Below are 23,202 nucleotides of genomic sequence, written 5' to 3'. Positions count from 1 at the left end.
TCCTCCTGTACTCTGGGGTGGCTGCTGTGGGCACTGAAACCACAAGGTGGGAAAATCTGAAAGAATGAGGGGTGGTGGGCAGAGGCCCTCTCGGTGGGTATAGATCTGGGACTGTTACCTTGCTGTTCCCCTCTCTTCCCTAGCAACGACTTGCTGCCAAGCCTCATTTTAGAAGACCACAGTACGCCCTGAACTCCCAACGGTGGCTGCCAGTACCTCTGCTGGGCCTGGGGCCCAGGTGTCCCTGAGGAAGAAGGCCCAGGGCCATGACTACAGTCTAGCTGCTTTTGCTGGCTGGTAGTAGCTCTTCTCCCTGGCCCATGACTCCCTCTTGCTTGCTCTCAGAAGCCCCCAAAAGAAGCTGCAGGGACAGCTGTGGGGAGAGGTGACAGAGGGCAGTGTTCCCTGCCCTCGGCAGGGCCCGGGCAGGGTGCCTCAGGAAGAGGGTCCCTGGGCCATCAGTGCCCACCCAGCTCCTCTTTCCCAGCAGGCTGGGCTCTTGCAAGAGTAGTCAAGTGCTTTGGGCACCGACACGGTACCCCTCCGTTCTCTGGGCTGAGGTTGTATCTTACTGCGTGATCTGATTTTAAAGATATCTGTGGAATTGAGGTGGGGGTAGAGCGGTGTTTTTGTTTGTTTTGGAGAGTGGATGGAATGAAAATTGGAGGGAAGTGAACACTGAGGCAAGAATCTGAGGAGGAAAAACAAGTCCTGTTCTTACGGAAGACTGTCCGCTTCTAAGCAGGCAGCATTAGTATTCCAGGCAGCGGAGTCAGGACCACACAGATTCAGGGCTGGAAGGGATCTCAAACCATCCAGTCCAACCCCAGCACTCTGGGAAGAAAACTGAGGTGAGGCACTGTCGTGTGACCTGCCTGGTCCCGGGAAGAGCTGGGCAGTGTGGGGGCAGAGGCCGGCCCACCTGATCCACACCCAGGTGGCTTCCACACCACCCTGCAGCAGGCCTGGCCACTAGCCTCAGCTCTTCTGGGAGACGAGCAGCCACGTGGAAGATGGAGAGGGCTTCTGGACTGAGCCCTGGAGGGGAGCTGGGGGCCACCAGGTCAGTGAGCAGCCAGGGACAGCCCATGGGGCCTGGGAAGGTACAGGAGAATGAGGTCAAAGTTAAATGCACAGAGGGAGAAGGTGCATCCAGAACTGAAGGTCAGCCAAGGACAAAACCCCATTGGGTCAGTGGAGGGCCTGGGCCTGGATAAGGCAGTGCCTCTACCCTGGGCTGGGTCCCTGCTCTGCAGTGAGGTGACACCTTGTGTGGGGTTTTAGATGCTCTGGAATCAGACAGACTTGACTGTCAATTCTGGCTGCTGACAGTGTGCCCTTGGGGCAAGTGACCCTCCTCACACCTCGGGATAACTGAGATCACTCCTGGACCGCCATGTGGATTAATTAAGACACAGATGCAACGCGCTCAGAGCGGGGCACAACTCCCCAGACTTCAGCTGGTGCCCTCTCTTCCTCCCAGTTTCCTTCTACTGACACGAGGGGTTGACACATGACCCACCATGGCTCCTCAAGAAAGCCACAGTCGGGGTGGTGGAGGGGCCGTCACTGGCTCTCTAAGCTGCCTTCAAATGAAGGGGCCTCTGCTTCACTGGAAGCCCCATTTTGGGGTAGACACTGAGGACAGCAGTAGCAGGCCCTCCCTCTGGCGGACGGGAGAGAGCAGACCCAGCCACCTGGGAACCGAGGGGCACTCTGCTTCCTCCCACCATTCCCCACAGCACTGCTCTGGGGTTTGGCCCTTCCCCCAGGTGGGACCCCAGGCCAAAGTCCCTGTCAGCAAGAATTAAATCCCTTTAAAGCAGGCGGATGAGCCCTGAGACCCAGCTGGCCGACCCACCAGGCCACAGTGACAAGGACTGCTTGGGAAGGATAAGGTAAGGGACGGTCTGTGGACCGGGTGGCATGAGGCTGGAGAAGGAAAGGGGCACACTAGGGTGACACACAGGGCTGCTTCTGCCCTGAGGCAGGAAGCCAGGCAGCTTCACCCCAGCTCTGCCCTGCTCTGGGCTGGGCTGAGGCTGCAGGCAGGTGTGGCAGCTGCAGTGGCGCTGCCAGCCCAAGCTGGGCCACTCCTCTGGGCTCCTAGGCCAGCCCCGATCTATTTCTCTTTCTGGCGACTCGGCCTGGCCTCAGTGAGCGCTCTCCTTTCGGATCTGAGAACCTCCTGAGTTTTTCCGATCCATTTCTCCTGGGACTTGCACCATGGAAACAAACGAACTCTCCCCTTCCTCCCCTAACAAAGCAAATCACACCTTAAAATACAGTCTAGGGCATGGCAGGGGGCACTTCCTAGCACCTACCCCACTGGTGAGGGGCTGAGAGGCCCGAGACCAAGGAGGGCTGGATAGGGCATCTGCCACCAGAGTGAGGAGCCCCTCAAGGTGCCCCAGTCCTCTCCCCTCAGAACTCAGCAGAGGCTGGGACATCGCTGTACCCATGGTGTACCTGAAGAAACTTACAAGAAAAGCTCCTTTCAGATGCCCTTACATCACTCCCTAGACCTTACCCCTACCATCCTTTCCTCCTGAGTCACGGCCGTGCCACAGTGGGTGTGACGGGTGGCCCATATTCTTCATGCAGTGAGTGGGTTCCCGAACTAGAAACGCTACCACTGCCATGAATACCGTCCTCGGAATCCTACTTTCCAAATTTTCCAGAAAGGTGGTTCTCGTTTCTTTTCTCTGCATCTACACCAGCCACAAAAGCCACAGACTCCCATCAGCAATTTTTCTGTTACTCTGAAGCTACGGGAGGGGAAGAGAGGAGTTCCTCCTGGGTTACGACTCTTCTCCAAAGTGTTAAGGACACCCTGGCTGAGATGCTGGGAAGACTCTGGGGAGACTGTCTCTGTAGGCCCAACTGCAAAGAAAACAGTTCATGCTGGTGACTGAACCCTGCAGGGCATGCCTTCTGGATCTCAAAGGTTTTGCTTTTGTGGCTGTGGAGGCTCCGATGCCGGTCCTCTGCTGACGACGCCATTTCTCCTCCTCTCCCTGGACCCAGGGCGGCCAGCTGGAGCCCTTCCGCCGGCGAGTCAGGGAAGCGGCACTGTGAACTTGCTGACAATGGGGCTCTGATGAGTGCGGCTCGGGCTGAATGCAGCCTCGCTCCTGCTCTGGGCAGCCTCAGCCCAGGAGTGCTGCGGAGGCTGGAGAAGGGAGGATGGGAGGGGACAGAAATGTACAGGAGGCCAGTCCTGCGGCCCACTGTGTCCTCGTCTGCCTTTCTATGACCTCAAAATGGAACTCAAGTCCCTCAAACACCTCTGAGGTTCTCTGCCCTCTACAGACGGGCAGGAAAACAGAGAGCAGCCTCTGTTCTGACTTTTGCTGCTGAATGGAGGCAGGGAGGACCTGCAGTGGATGCGGAGCCCACTGCCCTGATCCCAGTGTGCATCTCCAGGCCCTTTAGAGAAACGACCTCCTGCATCGGAGGAGCTATTGCTTATCACAGGTTTATGTGTGCTGGGTCCTGAGCTGAACATTTAACATTCATGACCTCATTTCATCCTTATAACAAACCTGGGAGCGAACTTCCATTATTATTTTCTGTTTCCAAATAAGGAACCTAAAGCTGAGAGGCTAGGTTACCAACCATCAAGTGGCAGAGCCCAGGGTGGACTCCTAGACTTTCTGAACCCAAAGCCCGTGCTCTTAACCATCCGGCCTCAGTGTTACCGGGGCAGGGAAGGAAGAATCAGAGAGGGAAGTCATTCAGAATCACATCAAAATTACAAAACACCCAGAGTATTCATCACAAGTGAACAAAACCTACAAAAAAAAGACTCTAAAGCGTTACTGAAGGACATTGAGATGGCTCACAGGACTGAGAAAGAGCCTGGCTCGTGGGTGGGGAAGTTCACTACAGCAAGACGCTAAGCTCCCCCAGACATACTTGTAACGACAGGGCCGGGATCTGGGTGGAGGGGGTTACCCTTTCTCTTTAAACACACCTATGAGGCAGGTGTAGACATCATTAGCCCCTTTTCACAGGCCCAGGGAGGGTAAACGCCTTGGCCAGGGTCCCTGGCAAGGTAGGTTTAGAGCTAGGATTCAAGCCGTGGTCATGGCCACCTGTCTGGGATGTTCACATTCACTCAGAGGTGAACAGACATCCTTCCAGGGTTTTCTGGAGACTGTGATCACCCTGAGAGTTCTAAATGCAGGCAGGGAGGCAGCTGGGCCTAGGAGTTGTGGACTACCTGAGGTGCCACCATCGGGACCACGGAGAGGACCCCCTTCCCGTGGATACTCACAGGTGGGGGTATGGCCATCTGACAGGCAGAACTCACTCAGGAAGTATGGTGGGTGCCAGGCAGCCAACCACTGGCATCTTCTGGGCAGGGGAAGCAGCGTCCCACCTCCCAAAGAGGGACCCGGCAGGATGCAGTGAGCATGTACCCTGCATTCTGCACTGTGGAAATCAGGGTCACATTTTCACTTAAAAAACAATTGGATCTCTAGCTATGGGAGGATTTCTACTCCAGTGCCAGGAATATTAATTAGACACCTGCAAATTCTTTTTGACAAAAGGGATTTTCAGATAACGTCTGCAAGGAGCAGGCGGTGCTGAGGAAACAGCCACTTATCTTGTATAATGGGAAGGCAGAAACAACTGAGGATGCCAGAGGGCGGAGACTAATGAGGTGTCAGTCAGTGGAACTGAGCAACAATGGCAGACAAGACACGCTAGCGAGGCCATGCGCCTGTGGGACTGAGAGAGATGGTGGTGGCGGCAGAGCTGGGTCTCAGGCTCCGCCAGGCCAGCTCTTGCATCACGAACACCTGAGCATACTGTCCCCTGAGAGCAGTGGCTCTCAGTGAGAGGGAGGAGCATGCAGGTTTATCACAACCGTCCTGGGAGAGCAAGACATTTGCAACACAGATGACAAAGTGAATGTCCCAAGTATACAAAGAGTTGCTACAGATCAATAAGAAAAGTGGACGAAGGATCTGGGGGCTGAAGTGGGGAGCTTTTCAAAGTATACATACCGGCTGGGCATGGTGGCTCATGCCTGTAATCCCAGCACTTTGGGAAGCCGAGGCAGGCAGATCACTTGAGGTCATGAGTTTGAGACCAGCCTGGCCAACATGGTGAAAGCCTGTCTCTACTAAAAATGCAAAAAGTTAGCCAGGTGTGGTGGTACATGCCTGTAATCCCAGCTACTTGGGAGGCTGAGGCAGGAGGATTGCTTGAACCCGGGAGGTGGAGGTTGCAGTGAGCCGACATCACACCACTGCACTCCAGCCTGGGTGACAGAGTGAGATTCCACCTCAAAAAAAACCAAAAAAACCAAAAACCATAAAAACAACAAAAACACATACACCTCTCCACACTCTCCACACTCAAGAACTTCTGGAACAAGAGAAGAAGACCACAAAACCTTCCCCTGGTGAAATCATGAGGAAATGAGGAAGACGATACAACCACACCCAAGCTCGCCTCCTGCTGCTGACAAGGGCTGGGAGCATGCTGGACGAGACTCGGGCTTGCTGAGGAAGCTGTTAAGGGCCCAGGCTTTGGTGTCAAACAGATCTGGCCCCGGGTTTCAGCTCCATCACCTCCTATCTGTGTGCAGCGCAGGTCACGTGACCTCCTCAGGCCTTAGTTTTTTTAAACTGCAAAATGGAAGTAAAAGGACGCCCCCCTCCGACGCCAACAGAGAACCATCGTGAGGGTTCTACAGACACAGGTAAAGGGTCTAGCCTGGTTCCTCCCATGGTAATGACTTCCTACAATTAAGAATCTTCCACAACAGCCTGGGCCGCGGGGCTGCCTAGCTGGATGTGAGAGCCTTCGCAGGGAGCATTGAGGTTAACGTCCACGACTGAGGACTTCAGTAGGAGGGGACCTGCCTGCCTGGCTGTGTTCCTGCTTGACCAAACCGGCTTTCACAGTCTTGAATCCCAGGGAGCTCCAATTCGAGATCAGGGCTGTTTGGAAATGTTTGAAAAATCCCGAGAGGCTACTTTCTAGATATCCTAGAAAGGAAGTTTCAGGAGAAGATGGGCTTTGTCTTGTTCATGGCTGTGTTCCCATTGCCAAGTACACAGGACACCCTCAGGCTCACCGAAGATTAAACAGAGGACACTTAGGAATGTGATTCTGGAAAGGAACCAGGATGGGGTAGAATCAGGACTCACCACTGATGATTAAGGTCCCCAAATCCCTCCTGTAGAGAGAAGGGGAAGCAGGGGCTCTTCACCGCTGTTATGATACCCCTCAACTGTCCCCCAGAGCGGCTTCCATGCCCTCCCCAGTGCAGGTCCACAAGACGTGCCCCAAAGCCCTGACAACATTTGGCACTGCAGCAAATTGAGTTTCCACAGCCGCAGCCTGAAGAGCACTGTTTAATGGACTGCATCTCCGCCCGCTCCCTTTAAATGCACACGCACACAAAAACCAATTTCAAGCACAGAAAGCTGGATGGGATTAAACAACTCAATTTAAAGGACTGAAAACTCAGCTGCTTCCAGTGAAGTCCTGGGGAAGGAACCAATCAGCAAAGTTCTGCTGTTCCTTTTTGTATTGAAATGAGGGCTGTGAGTCACTCCCAACTTGCAGGCAGAACGGGGCCACGTCCACCTGGGCCTCACACTGCAGGGGGTGGTGCAGGAAGAGAGGGTGTGTGTGTGTGTGTGCATGGGGGCGGGGGATAGGCAGGAGAGGCCAAGGGCATACTCACAGACCATCTGTTTTGGATTTTTCTGGTAATACAGAAAACCTCAGAGGACCTAGAGGCTGATACCTGCCTGTCCATTTCTCTCTTCAGCCCAGGTTCAGGAAAGGAAATTCAGGCTGCAAGACAGCCGCCCAGGCCCCCCACAAGCCTGGCACCAGCCTAGGGAAGACTGAGGAGCCTCACTCCATGGAGAATGGTGAGCAATAGCCCTCTTCCCAGTCCCCCCACCTAGCCTTGTCCACTCTCTGCAGCGTGGGCAGGTCTGTTGATTCATGAGCTGGCTGCCTCATGGAGATACAGCTCTGCCCACAGCTCACAGTGCCTTGGAGCTTAGAAGAGGAAAGTGGGCTGAGGCTCAGCTTGGACCGTCAGCATCTGAGATGCAGCCTGTAGGGCTGGTATGGATGGAGGGATGGGATGCTGCTGTGCAATGGGCACGCGCGACTGCAAATCCTGCCGCTTGGCTGGGAGGCAGGGGAACCCCGTAAAGGAACACCACGCAATGGGCATGGCTGAGAATGGTGTGTGGAAAAGGTGTGTGTGGCTGGGGCAGACTCTCGCCCAGATGACAGGAAGACCCAGGTGCCCCCTCCACCTCCCAGGCCAGCCTCTGTACTACTCTAGCTCTCTCAGAGGGCTCACTCCTGCTGCCTGGGATCTGGGTCAGCCTCTCCCTCTGCACCAGCAGCTCTTGGTGGCCCCAAAAAGGCAAAGCTTAAGGGTCCAATTTCAAACTAGAGGTCATAATGGAGTCCAGCTGAAATGAGTAACACAACCAACATTGAGTGTGCAGCAGGAGCCTGGCCCAGTGCTTAGCATTTTACATGGATCATTTTCCTCTCACATCTCCCTGTGGTTAATGCCCTCATTGAACAGAGGAAAACTGACATGCTGAGATGCGGAGATACTAAGTGTCTTGCCTTTGGGCAGCCTGACCCCAAGCCAAGCTCCCTGCCTGCCCCCTGCTGCCTCCCTCACTGACGCCCTGCCCATGTGATCCAGAAGGGTCTACAGATGAGTCCTCACTCCTAAAGTGAGTTTTTTTTTTTTTTTTTTTGAGAGAGTCTCACTCTGTCGCCAGGCAGAGTGTGCAGTGGTACGATCTTGGCTCACTGCAACCTCTGCCTCCTGAGTTCAAGCAATTCTTCCACCTCAACCTCCTGAGCACCTGGGAGTACAGGTGCACCCCACCACGCCCGGTTACTTTTTGTATTTTGAGTAGAGATGGGGTTTCACCATGTTGTCCAGGCTGATCTCGAACTCCTGGCCTCAAGTGATCCACCCGCCTTGGCCTCCCAGAGTGCTGGGATTACAGGTGTGAGCCACTGCGCCTAGCCCCAAAGTGTGTATTAAACACAGCTTTACCTCTAGGAAGGATGCACTGCACCAAAATAAGCATATCTCAGCTCTAAGAGCCCATCAGTCACTAACAAGGGGAGGCAGGGCAGCCGATGTTCCATAAGGACGGGTGGCGTTGGTGACCTACCTCATCCGATTCATCCGATAATGTCTGCAGTAGAATGGGAAAGAGGCTGTCTGTGTGCCGGAACATCTGGAGAGCAGAGAAGCAGGGGTGCCCGTGAGCGCTCCCTTCACCCCAGGACTGTGCTCGGTGCAGTGTCCCGCTGGTCTGCACGGACCCGCTGGTCTGCACAGACCACTTCCCTCCCCGACATGACGAGGGTTCCTCGCAGCACCTGTCACTTCTCTGCCAGCCAGGGTTTCCCTAGAAGTGCAATGACCAAAATGCTACCAACCACGGGCAGGCCCTGGAAAACCAAGGCGGATCCGGAAGAGGCCCCTGGCTTGGAGGGGCCTGGGGCTCACCTTCCGAGGAGTTTTGATGTAGAGGTGGTACAGCCACTTGAGAACTGCAATCCTGGTCATCATCCCAATGGCTGTGTCACTGAGGTGGCAGTTCAGGACCTGCACGATCCCGTCGAGGTGAAGGGTCACTGGGGCTCTTTCAGTGCTGTGGGTAAGACCGGGAGGGAGAGCAGAGGTGAAGCCCACCATAGCCCTCTTCCACGGAGTCATGGCACCACCCTGGACCTGCATATCCTGAACCACACACTGCTGACCACTGTCCGGGGGGCACGGGGGTCAGGGATGACCCGATCCCACACATCCTTGCTGGTCTCCCACCAGCCCAGCTCGGCCCACCCTGGGCGTTTGAAGGGGGCTTCTCTCTCTCCCTTTCCAAAGGAGTTTGGAGGTTGCTGCTGGGTTGGAACCATGATAACCATGTTTAGGGGATAAGGACCGGTCTGCTGGGCTCCCACTCACTTTTCCTTTTCTTTCTCCAGCACCAGCCTGGCTTGTACAGGAGGAGAAACTCTCTCTGAGTCACTGAGCTGACCTGACCAGGCTCAGGGCATTAAGTTCAGACCCTTTCTTGAAAAAACAAAACCACCAGGTCCAGACTATATGAGGGAAGGTCCCGATAACAACTGTTGACCTCCGCCAGGCCCTTCACTGGCCACCTGAAGGATGTTTCTCGAGTGAGGTCAGGGATCAAGGCTTGTCATTGTGCCTTGTCACTGTACCCCGACCCAGGGCACTCAGCACATTTGGCCTGAGAGAGACGCCTTGAGAGTTGAGACCAAAATGTGCTCCTTTGTGTTGGGGAAGGGGTGATAGATCCTCTGCCTACGAGAAACTGATATTGTTCAGGATGTACTTGTGTTCTGGTGGGCACAGGAAGCCCCCTGGCTTCTGTGGATGGAAGCCCTGTGGGTCCCCAAAGTCCGCTAAGCAGCCTGCGGGACGGCGGGTGCTGCTGGAGGCTATGAGTTGGTTTTCTGCCCAAAGCACTGCTCCCTGGCACAGGCTGGGTTTTCAAGGTGGGGGCAGCATGAGGAGAAAAACCTCAGGATGTCGGGGAGGGGCTCCCTTCCTACCAAGGCACTGCACTGTACTTCCCAAACGGTGCCGACAGGTGCAGGCCAGGGGCTGCATTTCCTGAGGACCTGGGCCAGCAGATCAGTCCCCTGCTGGTACAAAATGGTCTCTTCTGTGGCATTTCTAGGCTGCTCAATTATTCATTTGCATCAGGAACTCATGGCTGTGCTTTCCTCACTCGCCTGCAGCCTCTCTGAAGCTCATTTGATGTGAATCCCTAAAGGGCACGATTCTGCGCTCTGTAATTGCTAAGAGGAATTGCTATTTAATATGGTTTGATGATCCCCATGGCGCATGTTTCAGGGGTGAGAGTGGGCACATCTATCCTCTGGTGGCTGGAAGTTCCTGGCGTCTTCTGAGGATACCGAAACATTGAAATCTTTGCTAGCCTGAGACAGACCGAGACAGTACTGCGCAGGTAGAGGAGTCTAGGGTGGTAAACACTGGCTCTGTCAATCTCTTAATCAGTCTTAATCTCAAGACCACTGTCCCGCAGAAATACAACGCCAGTCACAGATATAATTTTACATCTTCCAGTTTGCAATTAAACAGGAGAAAGAAACAGGTGAAATGAATTTCAATGCTATGTTTTAACTGACCCAATGTATCTAAAATATTAGCATCTTAACACGTAATCAATATAACGGTCAATATAAATATTCCCAACAAAACATATTTTCTTTTGTGTCCTAAGCCTTTGGGACCTGGTGTGCATTTCACGGTTACGGTGCACCTCGGTTCAGAGTAGCCACCAGGCACTCAGTAGCCACGTGGCTGCCGCAGAGGCCCACAGAGCAGTCCACGCCAGGACTTTCTGAGTGTTTTCTTGTCATCTCTGGCAGTTTCCTAGCTACTCCCTTAGCTGATGGCCAGCATTTACTGTTTTATCTCCCAGTCCCTCTTTTTCCCATCCTGGCTGGCCTCCTCCTGCAGGGCTCCTTCCCTTGCGTTCTGTTCCATATACTTCTTGGGCCGGCAGAATCCCCTGGCTAGAGAAGCTCGTGTCCTGGTGGTGGAAGAGATGCCTCCCTATAGCCCAAGGCCTTATGCAAAGCAGGTGAACAGAAGCTACCCCTACCCCCAACCTGGTCTTTCCTGACCCTGAGAGCCCCAAAGTCTGTAGTGAGCCCCTTTCCAGCAGAAGCCACAGGGACATGTAGGCTGCCAGGGTCCAGGGTGTCACAAGGACCCCGGCCTGGCAAATCACCGCGATAAGCTTAGCTGAAACAGCACCCCCTGGGAGGAAGGCCTTGTTTTTCCTTGTTTCCCTGGGAGACTTGGGACTGTCCTGGAGCTGCTGGTGAGGAGGGCGGTGCCGTGACCGTGACCAGGTATGGGGCAGGACCAGTGGTGTGTCTGAGCCCCCGGGGGAATAACAGCTGTGATAACAATGGCAGCCATGATGGTTGTGAAAGAACGCTCTGCTGGGTGCTTTCCTACACAGCCTCATGTCACTCCTTAAAAAGCCTTATGACCTAAGGCACGCCACTTCCATTTCAGAGAAGAGGGAACTGAAGCACACAGATATGAAGTCACCTGCCCAAGGTTACACGGCCAGGGAGTGGTGGGGCCGCACTTTGGATCTGATCAGTCTGACTCCGGAATAATCTCATCTGCCACATGGCACAGCCTCCTGACCAGGGCAGCAGGCTCAGAGAGAGTCCCTGGTGGCATTGCCTCCACTGTCTCCTGGGGGGGGGGCAGCAGAACGGCAGCTCCTGTGTGGACCAGCCCCTCTGAGCCCAGCGGATATCTGGCAGCTCCAGGTGTCCATGGAAGATTAGCACACACTTCTCAGCGTATTTTCGTGTCAGAAGGGTAGACAGTGGCTCACACCTGAAATACCAGCACTTTGGGAGGCTGAGGCAGGAGGATGATTTGAGATCATGAGTTTGAGACCAGCCTGGGCAACACAGCAAGACCCTGTCTCTATGAAAAATTTAAAAAATTATCTGGGTGTGGTGGGACACTCCTATGGTCCCAGCCACTCGGGAGGCTGAGGTGGGAGGATTACAAGATCCCAGCTGCTGCCAGCTCCCGGCTGTCAGCTCACCTATGGTGAGCTATGACTGTGTCACTGTACTCCAGCCTGGATGACAGAGCAAGACCCTGTCCCAAAAAGAAAGAAAAAAAAAAAAAAAGGAAAAAGAAGGGGAGACAGAGGGAAACCTGGTACTCCCCAACTGCGCAGGGCACACTCAGAATCCAAAAGGGCCAAGATGCCAGGCTGGATGGCCCCTCCGCAAGTCGAGCTCCGCGACTCACAGTGGCCTGGAGATGCTGCTGGCCAGCCCATGGGGCCTCTCCTGCAAGTGGTGATGTGTCAGGGCCAAAGAATGGCAGCATGTCACGGAACTGGTATGTGAACTGGCAGCATTTCGTGTATTAACATTCTCCAACTTTCTCCACAGCAAACACCTGAACACAGTGAATCTGAAGGTATGGGGCATCTTCAGGCTGCTGCTGAGGCAGTCCCGCCACACCCAACCCAGAACCTCATCACTGAAAGGGACCTCATGGTTCAGGTAACACAATCCTTCAAGGTACAGATTAGCAAGCCCAGGTCCAGAGGCAGTACGGGACCCATCTGAGACCATGAGGCCATGCACCAAGCACTCATTCCCTGGGCTGGAGACACTATCCCTGCGCTTTTCTTCCCTTGCCTGGCCGGAGGTGGAGGTCATGGGAAGCAGCTGGACCCTAGAGGACCAGGCAGACTGATCTGAGTGCCTGGGAAAGGGAGGGTCAAGATCCCAGCTGCTGTCAGCTCCCAGCTGCTCTGCTGGGCAGGGTTGGCTGCTGCTGCTGAGCTCTGTGCGTGCTCAGCAGGGCAACTGGGGCTCTGGGACCCTGTACTCTTCCTAGACGGGGACACTGCATGATGTGCTCAGTTCCCCAGCTCATGGGCCGGAGCCTGAGAGGTAGCACCCTGCTGTCCTGGCTTACCTTACCCATCAAGAGCAGAGGGAGCTCACTCAGTTTAAAATATATTTCTGCATCAGTTCCAAAAAGTCTAGACGAGTCACTCATGGGGGCTTCTGAGTTATTTCAAGGTGTCTGCAAAATTCCATTTTCACGGAGCATTTTCTCATAAAACATCTTCTAATGAATGTCTTATACATACACGCACTACAATTTCCAAATGCATGGTGCTGCTGTGGCTATTAAAATATAGATTTACTGAATAAAGCTTCTGATACTACCAATACATAATAAGAAGTTCCAGTTGTTCTCTCTGGGAGACAGTACTTCATTTCTGTCATGTCTAACTTTTTACGGTGTTCGGGTTACATCTCTAATCAAATCAGAAGAAAGGTAAATCTAAAAATAGAAGAAAGGTAAATCTAAAAATAGAATTGCTTCTGAAATTGAACTTGCTCTTTAAAATACAGATAATTATAAATTTTTTTTTCAATCCGCAGAGGCTAAAAGCTGGGAAATACTGATTTCTAGAACTTTCTGCCTTTTTATTTACACGGCAGCTAGCTACACCGGGAGAACTGGTGTCAGTGAAGACATCATGACCCTTGGCAACAGCCTGAGCACCATAGTGGAGGTTGTTCACACAACACTTGTTTGAGAATTCCTAAATCAAATGAGTTAGGGAGGCCGAATGCAGAACTTCTGGAACTCTCCAACTGCAACTAATAAAGTTAAATGCATGGGCTCTGGAGCCAGACAGATCTAGCTTGAATTCCAACTCGGCTACTAATTAGTTGAGTGACTTTGGGCAAGAAGTTAACCTCTCTGGGTCTGTTTCCTCGTTTGTAAGATGGGGATAATAACAAGGTTCCTGTAATAACAATTGTAGCTAAAATGTGTCAAGTGCTTTCTGCGGCCCAGGCACCATGCTATGTTCTTTACACACTTAAAAAGCTTTTAAAAATTATGATTATTGAGACAGGGTCTCGCTCTGTCACCCAGGCAGGAGTGGGGTCTTGCTCTGTCACCCAGGCAGGAGTGCAGTGGTACAATCACGACTCACTGCAGCCTCGAGCTCCGGGGCTCAAAGGATCCTTCCACCTCAGCCTCCTGAGTAGCTGCAACTACAGGAATGTGCCACCACACCCAGCTCATTTTTGTATGTTTTGTAGAAACGGGTTTTCACCATGTTGCCCTGGGCTGGTCTCTAACTCCTGGGTTTAAGCAACCAGCCTGTCTTGGCCTCCCAAAGTGCTGGGATTACAGGTGTGAGCCGCCATGCCTGGCTGTTCTTTACATACTTTAACTCGTTGAAGTCCCATATCCCTTTGAGGTCAGTGCTGTCATTACACTGAGTTTAAAGATGAGGAAACTGAGGTGGGGGAAATCATGCTGGAGTTAGGGTGTGGCCCAAGGCCACAGCCAGGCATGCTGGAGTTAGGGTGTGAATCCAGACAGTTGGCTCCACCAGGCAGAGCAGTCACGAGAGAGAACACACCCAGTGGAGACATTTCTCTCTTAACCCTTTCCTGAGCTGCCAAGCATCCTTCCTCCATCCTGCTTCCTTCACTTTCCACCTCTCCCTGGGGAGTCCAATCTTCCACCTCTCATGTATTTCCCATGCTCTGGAGGGTGGAGGAACCCAGACCTACAGCCATCTCGTCACCCGCTGCTTTTCCAGGTGACATTCTTCCGTGGCTAAGCCTGGGGCCACCAGGGGCTTCTCCAGTGTGGCAGGGAGAGGGGAGATGAGGGAGGGGGAAGAGGAAGGCTTCTGCTCTCAGGTTTAGCCAGTTAATTCTCCCTGTTTCGGTCCAAGTGAGAAATCTTTTATAAAAAATCTGGGACGCAAGGATTGCTTCCATGGTGATCCTGGAACCCATGAAAGTGAATTCTGAATTTCATGTGGATGTCATTTATTTTGGTGTGTGTGTGACAGAGTCTCGCTCTGTCACCCAGGGTAGAGTGCAGTGGCGTGATCTCGGCTCACTGAAATCTCCGCCTCCCAGGTTCAAGCAATTCTCCTGCTTCAGCCTCCCAAGTAGCTGGGATTACAGATAAGTGCCGCCACGCCTGGCTAATTTTTTTTTTTTTTTAATTTTTATTTTTAGTAGAGACGGGGTTTCACCACGTTGGCCAGGCTGATCTTAAACTCCTGACCTCAGGTGATCCATCTGCCTTGGCCTCACAAAGTGCTGGGATTATAAGCGCGAGCCACAGTGCCTGGCCGTGGATGTGCATTTTTTTTGGAAGAGGGTCCACAGCTTTCATCGGAATCTCCAAGGGTCAATGGCCACTCAGAGACACAGGACTGCCACCACCATGGCAGTTTCCTGCCAGGCTGGAATGCCTTTCTGCCGTGGGAGGAGTCTCCAGTCTGGCCACCACCCTGGGCAGACCTGAACAGCGTGAGACTGGTGGCCTCACGTGGTGCCCTGGACAAGCGGCGCAGCTGAAGAACCACAAGGTGGGTCTGGCTATCTGGCGACCCTGCACCATCCCACCCGTGTCCAAGCTCAGTCTCACTGTGTCAACACCAGCTGTGGGAAGAAGGTGGTGGGCTGGGGCCCGGGCATCTTGGCTCTGGTTTTACAACTCTGAAGGCGCCCACCTCTTGAGCACAGCTGGTGATGCTGACTGTGCAGCTGCCACGTGGGGACCTCTGTCACCAGGAGTCAGGAAGCACTAGATCATTTGTTCTTGTTTGCTTTTTTTAGGTAGGATGGTTTGGAGTTTAGGTAGGATTTGGCATCAGCTTCTGAATGAGAGGTATAAACTAAAACCTTGGTTCCAGTCTAGCAGTCCCCAGCCTTGGCACAAGAACTGAGGGCTCCTGTAGGCTCATCCCAGCCAACGGTAGCGCAGTCTCCCCAGCGAGGCAGTGGACAGCGGTGCCCCTCTGCAGCCCATGGCTTAAGCTTACCTCTGCCTTCTCCTAGACCTCCCCTGACCTCCCCCTCGATCCCCATAGGCCAGATTACAGAGACAAGTCTACAACAGGCTTTTGGCTGCCAGAGGGAGGCTTTTAAATCCCACATGGGATCCTGCCATTCCCACTTGTGGTACTGTCTCCACAGCCTCCAGCGCAAAAAAGCTAAGCCCTCTGCAGGATACACCAGTCCCCGCGTGTCCGTCCAGACCACTCCCTGAGTTCCGTGACCCAGTACCGGAGTCTGCCTCCCTCCTTCTCCTGGGATGCTCAGAGTCACCTGGAACAGAGCTCTTGACCACCCCACCCACACCTGCTCTTCCTTCCAGCCCTGGTGTGCAAATGACATCAGGATAGCCGGGGTCTGGCTCACACGAAATTTCTAGAAGGCAGTCTTTCCCTCACCTCTCTCCTGCCTACCCTATCCTACCCAGCAGTGAATTCTGCAGTTCCACCTTCAACATGGAGCCCAAACCCACCCAACTTTCTCCACATGCTGCTCCTCCCCAGCCTGAGCCCCCATCCCCTCTGATGGGGACAATGGTGACAGCTCCCTAGCAGGTCTGCATCCACCAGGCCCCTCCTAGATCCACTGTCCACAGAGCAGCCCCCTGTGCTTCCCTCCCTTCTCGTCCCTACCATGAAACTACTAACCCCACGGGACTCAGACAAAGCTAAAGGATCCAACACGAAGGTTTAGCACTGCACTGGGGCCCTGGAAGCCTGGCTGCGTTGACTGGCATTAGCTGTTATTCCCAGCCAGTCTTCTCAGAGCCTGGGCTCAGGCACCATGGCCCTCCCTTTCCGGTAACTTCACCCCTCACATCAGTCGCTCCCCTTTCCAGTAACTTCCTGGCTACTTCTCTGCCTCACCACTAGAGTAAATGAATGAAGGTCAGGGACACACTCAGGGGCCAGCTCTTATCTTGGAGCCTGCAGGGCTGAACCCAGGCAGGTGCACTGGAACGCGTGACCACGTGAACACGAGAGAACGGTGACATTCACTGATCTGCTCCATCCATGCAGGGGGCTTGTAGGGGCACATTTCATCATCACCTGCACCTGCGTGCTTGGAAAACATGCTCAGGGTGCCGAGGGAGGAGGATAAATTCACAAATGATATCGACGAGGGAACCCTGGCTAGGGGTCCGCGGGGAGAAGCTCTTGGGGAGAGTGCACCTTTTCTCTTCATGAGTGACTGGCTCTCCCAGGGCCCAGGTTCACTGTCAAGTTCAGGCGGAAGAAACCCCTGTATAAGACCCACCATCCACTCTAGCCCGAGATGCCAATGTCACCCAAATAAAAAGTGACATGGAGCAAGTCCAGGGGACTCAGACCAGGGCGGAACTGTGACAGTGCCCTCCCCGGGGAGTCCCTTCACCTTGCAGGGAGTATGGAGGGAGCCGCAAGGAAATTATTTTGCTGCCTGGCCTGCACTGCCCCCATGTGGAAGACTGCGCCATTACAGCTGACCTGGACGCACAGGAGACAACAGCTCCTGGGGCGGGTGATTTATCCTTAATCTTGGATGTGATTAATGACCGCCCATGCTCCAGGCTGTCCTTGAACAGACTTCCCCTTGTCGGTCCTGTTGGCCCCACATCATCCTGGACAAACAGACGGTGCTGAGTCAAAGCAACTGTAAGTGTCTCACTGCAGACACCGGTATTACAACTTGCGTTTATTGACCTCCAATAGCTTACATTTTTTTTTAATATTTAAAAATAAGTAAGAACGATCCATTTTCTTTCGTTCTTTTTTTTTTTTCCAGACATGGTCTCACTCTGTTATCCAGGGTAGAGTGCAGCGGTGTGATCTCAGCTCACTTCAACCTCTGCCCCGCTCTGGCTCAAGTGATCCTCCCACCTCAGCCTCCCCAAGTAGCTGGGACCACAGGCACACGCCACCACGCCCAGCTAATTTTTTGTATTTTCAGTAAAAACAGGGTCTCGCCATGTTGCTCAGACTGGTCTTGAACTCCCGAGCTCAAGTGATCTGCCTGCCTCGGCCTCCCGAAGTGCTGGGATTAGAGGCGTAAGCCATCACGCCTGGCCCCCGATGGCTTCTAATCCACCTTATCTATCCATCAAGCCTGGGTGGGATGGGCTTGTTCAGTGTCCTTCAGATTCCCTCATCAATTAACTCTTTTGTGTACGAGGGTGTCCCAAAAGCAACAGCCATGAGTAGGGTTTGCCTTGGGTCATTGCTGTAGTCTCCTGCATCCAGGAAAGATCTAGGTCACTTGCTTTCCACAAACCCTCTGGCTGAAACAAGCCACTTACCTGGCTGCAGTGAAGACACTGATGCCGCTACTGAAGCTGGAGTCACAGGAACCATCTGGACCTCCTGGGAGAAGAAGAGGAACAAGGGGTCATGAAAGGCTGTTGGGTCTCTTGAATAAACAAGACCCCTGTGATAAGCACACACAGAACTCTCCAGAGCCCCATACCTTGATTCAGGCTCTTCAAAAGGACCATGGCTCTGGAGCCCTGAGAACCCAATGCCCAGTCATTCTCGATAGTCCCCGAGCTTGTAAGTTTGTAGTCACAGTGATCTCACAAGGAGGGGACACCAGTGCTGAACACATCTGGCAAATCTCAGAAGGGATCACCGGCCTGAGGAGAATGGATGTTTAAAATGACAGATACCCAGTGTCCTTAGCTATCAGGAAAATGCAAATCAAAACCACAAAATACTACTGTACACCCATCAGGATGGCTAAAAGACAGATAATAGCAAGTGTTGATGAGGATGTGGAGAAACTGGAACCCTCATACATCGCTGCTGGGAATGTAAAATGGTGCAAGCTGCTTTGGAGAACAGTCTGGCCATTCCTCCAAAGGCTAAACATAGAGTCACCACATGACTCAGCAGCTCCACTCCTAGGTATATACCAAAGAGAAATGAAAACTTATGGCTACACGAAACCTTGTACATCAATCATGTTCACATCGGCATTATCTACAATAGCCAAAAAGCAGAAGCAACCCAAATGTCTATCAACAGACGAATGGAAAAATGTGTGGTAAAGCCATACAATGGACTATTATTTGGCAATAAAAAGGGATGAAGTACTGATGCATGCCATAACATGAATGAACTTTAAAAACATTGTGTTAAGTCAAAGAAGCCAATCATAAAAGACTGCATATTGCATGATTCCCTTTCTCGAAAGTGTTTAGAACAGGCAAACCTATGGATACAGAAAGTGGACTGGAGGTTGCCTAGGACTGGAGGAGATGGGGGAATAGGGTGTAATGGCTAAGGGATTCTTTCAAGGGCACGGAAAATATTCTAAAATTGATTGTGGTGACGGTTACATAACCTTGTGAATCTACAAAAGTCACTGAATTGTTGATGTTGGGTGAATACTTGATGTTGGGTGAATTGTGTGGTACACAAATTCTCTCTCAATAAAGGGCTTAAAAAATGACTTTGGGGAAAGGACTGTGACTGTACTGTTTCTGTGCCTGAGTCTTCCTCCAAGTGGCCAACTCAATACCTGTCATTAGTATTTAACTTACCGTCACATAACCCAGGGTAGAAAAGCATCTACCTAGCATTGACTACTTATACTTCTAAGTTAAGGAATAACCTTTAAATGCCAACCTTTTTCTTGTGGCATCTAATTAAGTTTCCTAAAGAGCCAAGATGTTCTAGATCTGGAAGGCTGCTGGTAGGATCCTGTTCTGCCTTCGGCCCCCATCTAGGCACTGGCCACAGCTCTCACTGCACTGAGGAGGGAAGAGGGGGCTGGTAGTCCTGCAGTTTCAGACTCCTGACCCTATTTTGTAGTTGTGAAGTAATTTTAGATGTACAAAAAAGTTGCAAAAAGAGTAAAGAATTCTTTTTATACCTTTCAGCTAGCTTCCCCTAATGCTAATATTGTACATACTCATAGTTCAATTATCTTTTTTGTTGTTGTTGTTGAGATAAGAGTCTTGGCTCCATTGCCCAGGCTGGACTGTAGTGGCACGATGTTGGCTCGCTGCAATCTTTGCCTCCTGCACTCAAGAGATTGAGCCTACCTCAGCTTCCAGGGTAGCTGGGACTGTAGGCATGCAGCATCAAGCCCGGATAATTTTTTTTGTATTTTCAGTAGAGATGGGGTTTCGCCATGTTAGCCAGGCTGGTTTCAAACTCCTGGGCTCAAGTGATCCACCCACCTCAGCCCCCCAAAGTGCTGGGATTACAGGCGTGAGCCACTGCGCCCGGCCCCATAGTTCAATGATCAAAACCAGAAGACTAACATTGATACAATACCATTAACTAAACGATTACCCTAATTTGAACATCACGAGTTTTTCCATTCCTGGCCTTTTGTTCCAGGATCTCACACTGCATTTAGCTAAACTGTCTTCTTTGTCTCCTCCAATCTGTGACAGTCCCTCAATCTGTGTGTCTTTCATAAACTTGACACCTTTGAAGCACTGGTCACTCTGCAAAATGTCTCTCCGTTTGGGTTGGTCTCATGTTTTCTCATGAGTAGGGAGTTGCGCATCTTTGGAGGGACGTCACGGAAGTGCCGCGCCTCAGTGCACCCTATCGGGGACACGTGTTGTCTGTTAGCCTCGTTACTGGTGACGTTAACCTCATCGCCTGACGCAGACAGCATCTGCTGCGTTTCTCCCCTGTAAGGTTACTGTTTTTCTGTTTGTAATTAATAAACATCTTGGGGGAAAATACTCGAGATTAGACAAACGTTCTGTTTTCCCTCAAACATGTCCCCAGTGACTGACCGCAGCACCCAGGGCTGGAGCTTACCTACTACAAATATGACTGCAGAATTTGCCTGATGGTGATTTCTGTCACCCCTTTTCCTACATTATTGACTGGAATTTTCTTTTTCTCTTTCTCCCCTCTCCCCTCCCTTTTTTTTTTTTTTTTTTTTTTTGACACAGTTTGACTCGTCACCCAGGATGAAGTGCAATGGCATGATCTTGGCTCACTGCAACCTCCCTCCGCCTCCTGGGTTCAAATGATTCTTATGCCTCAGCCTCCCAAGTAGCTGAGATTACAGTCGTGTGCCACCATGCCCGGCTAATATTTTTTTGTATTATTAGTAGAGACGGGGTTTCACCATGTTGGCCAGGCTGGTGTCAAACTCCCGACCTCAAGTGATCCACCCACCTCGGCCTCTGAAAGTGCTGGGATTACAGGCGTGAGCCACCGCGCCCAGCGTATTGACTGACGTTTTCTGTAAGGAAGAGCTGTCCCTTCTCCACCATTAATTAATTCAATTATTTATGTCAGTATGGACTCCCGGATATTGATGTTATTCCGTGGGTTATAAATCAGAACGATCATTATTTATATTGTTGTTCTAACGACACTAGGCTTGGCCTCTTAAAAGTTTTAAATTATACAAGTAAAATATATCCTCATTCTAAAATTTTCAAACACAAAGCAAAACCTCTTTCTGTCCTTAATCTTCAATCTTACTTTTCTCTACCTACAGGTCACTGCTCCCCCGGGGTAGGCAAGTCTCCTGCGCTGGCTTGTGCTGTCCTACTTCTTATTTTGTAAACATAAATGGGATTACAGTGTATTTTCTGCAACTTGCATTTTTCACTCTGTTCTATGGCTTAGAGCAGTGCTATTCTAGGTGCGGGCCACAGACCTTTTCCCCTAGTAAAGGGGGCCTTTATTTCCATGTCCATACTGCCGTCTGTCCCCTGTAGACCCAGGATGCAGCTCAGAGGGGACAAGGGCAGCTGTGGCAGGGGGCTGGGCCCGCTGAGATGCTTGTCCTCCTAGCGCCAAGGACCAGGCAGCCTGGGGTCTGTCTGCTAGACCAGGGCCCGGGGAAAGGTGAGGAAAAGCTGGGGAAAGCTGGGCAGGATAGACTGGAACAGTAGCCAGGACTCCACGCCCCTGGAGGGCATCTTTTAGAAATACCCACATTTATAGATGAAATAATGTGGCATCAGAAATTGGCCTCAAATTAATTTAGATTGTCTCCTGATTTTCACTCTTACATCTCTCCTGTGCTTCCATGCAGGGTGGGACTCCTGAGGGGAAGGATTGGGCACTTCTTATTTTAATAGGTATTGTCTTTTAGGAAGGTTGTACCAATTTATATGTATTTCCAAATCAGAAGAGCAGTCACTCCTTCTAAAGCCTTCTAAAGCCTCACACAGGAATATTAGTATCTTCTTCTTCTTTTTTTTTTTGAGACGGAGTCTCGCTCTGTTGCCAGGCTGGAGTGCAGTGGCGCAATCTCAGCTCATGGCAACCTCCGCCTCCCGGGTTCAAGTGATTCTCCTGCCTCAGCCTCCCGAGTAGCTGGGACTACATGCACCTGCCACCGCGCCTGGCTAATTTTTTGTATTTTTAGTAGAGACAGAGTTTCACCATATTGGCCAGGATGGTCCCTATCTCCTGACCTCGTGACCCACCCACCTCGGCCTCCCAAAGTGATTAGTAATCTTTTATGTTTGCTAACTGGATGAGTAAAAAAGATACCTTTCTTTTCTTTTCTTTTTTTTTGAGACGGAGTCTCACTCTGTTGCCCAGACTGGAGTGCAATGGTGCGATCTTGGCTCACTGCAACCTTTGCCCTCCAAGTTCAAGCGATTCTCCTGCCTTAGCCTCCCGAGTAGCTGGCATCATAGGTGGCTGCCACCGTGCCCCGCTAATTTTTTGTATTTTTTAGTAGAGACAGGGTTTCACCATCTTGGCCAGGCTGGTCTTGAACTCCTGATCTTGTGATCTACCTATCTCGGCCTCCCAAAGTGCCAGGATTATAGTGTGAGCCACTGCCCCTGGCTGATACCTTGCTTTTCTTTGCAATTCTCTAATTCCCAGTCAAACAGAGCATCTTTTGTTCTCTTGTGTATCTTGTGTATCTTGCGTATGAATTCCCTCCTCAGAGAACTGTAGCCTAACACGGTGCTTGTGGGCAGAGACTCTGCAGCCTTTTGGCCTGAGTATGGGCCCTATCTCCCCCTACCTTCTCGCTGTGTGACCTTGGGCAAGTCACTTGACTTTGCTTCCCTTTCTTCATCTGTACAATGGGGTAATGACAGTACCTATACCCTAAGCTTGCTATGACAATGAAAGAGCTAACATTTGTTAGGTGTTTAAAATAACACCCGCCATATCGTAAGAGCCATGGTGACATTTTTATTTTGTTTTTTAGAAATGGGGTCTCATTCTCTCCCCCCAGGCTGCAGTGGTGTGATCATGGCTCACTGCAGCCTCAAGCTCCTGGGCTCAGGAGATCCTCCTTCCTCAGCCTCCCAAGTAGTTGGGACTAAAGGTATGTGCCACCTCGCCCAGCTAATTTTTTAAAATTACTATTTTTGTAGGGCAGGGTCTCTCACTTTGTTGCCCAGGCTGGTCTCGAACTCCTGGCTTTAAGCAACCCTCCTGCCTCAACCTCCCAAAGTATTGGGATTACAGGCATGAGCCACAGCATCTGGCCCATTTGCTACATAAAAGATTAATGGCCCTGTCATGGACTTTCACGTTTTTCTTCCATTTTTTTCTTCTGACTTAAAGGAGCTCTTTCTTGTGTCTGGATACTAACTCTTTAATGACAAAATACATTGCAAATATCTTCTCCCAGTCTGGGTCTTGCCTTGTAACTTTTAACCTTTTTTCAGTTACACCAATTTTGTTTTGTTTTGAGATGGGGTCTCGCTATATTGCCCAGGCTGGACTCAAATTCCTGGGCTCAAGGTATCCTTCTGCCTCAGCAACCTGAGTAGCTGGGATTAAAGATACGTACCACCACACCAGC

At 51.6% G+C, this 23,202-nt stretch overlaps 1 protein-coding gene and 1 long non-coding RNA gene across 2 annotated transcripts in view; one reads left to right on the top strand and one right to left on the bottom strand.

Annotated features, from left to right (window-relative positions):
- Positions 1-23,202, bottom strand: part of VAC14 (Vac14 homolog (S. cerevisiae)) — a 115,672-nt gene that overhangs the window by 67,377 nt on the left and 25,093 nt on the right. The window contains exons 10-12 of the mRNA XM_011962121.1: positions 17,741-17,804; positions 8,534-8,678; positions 8,193-8,258 (exon numbers count right to left, since the gene is read on the bottom strand). Of these exons, the coding sequence (XP_011817511.1) occupies positions 8,193-8,258; positions 8,534-8,678; positions 17,741-17,804 (275 nt within the window). The remainder of the gene's footprint in view (positions 1-8,192; positions 8,259-8,533; positions 8,679-17,740; positions 17,805-23,202) is intronic.
- On the top strand, positions 874-18,891 carry LOC105526187. The gene is made up of 5 exons (XR_001004043.1): positions 874-1,063; positions 1,824-1,898; positions 6,797-6,902; positions 12,019-12,132; positions 14,489-18,891. It is a non-coding gene; the product is annotated as an uncharacterized LOC105526187 (long non-coding RNA).

Source organism: Colobus angolensis, unplaced genomic scaffold (genome assembly GCF_000951035.1).
Source record: "Colobus angolensis palliatus isolate OR3802 unplaced genomic scaffold, Cang.pa_1.0 Scaffold116, whole genome shotgun sequence".
Classification (NCBI taxonomy): Eukaryota; Metazoa; Chordata; class Mammalia; order Primates; family Cercopithecidae; genus Colobus; species Colobus angolensis.
The sequence above is the reverse complement of the archived record's forward strand: the minus strand, read 5'-3'. Positions and strand labels throughout refer to the sequence as shown.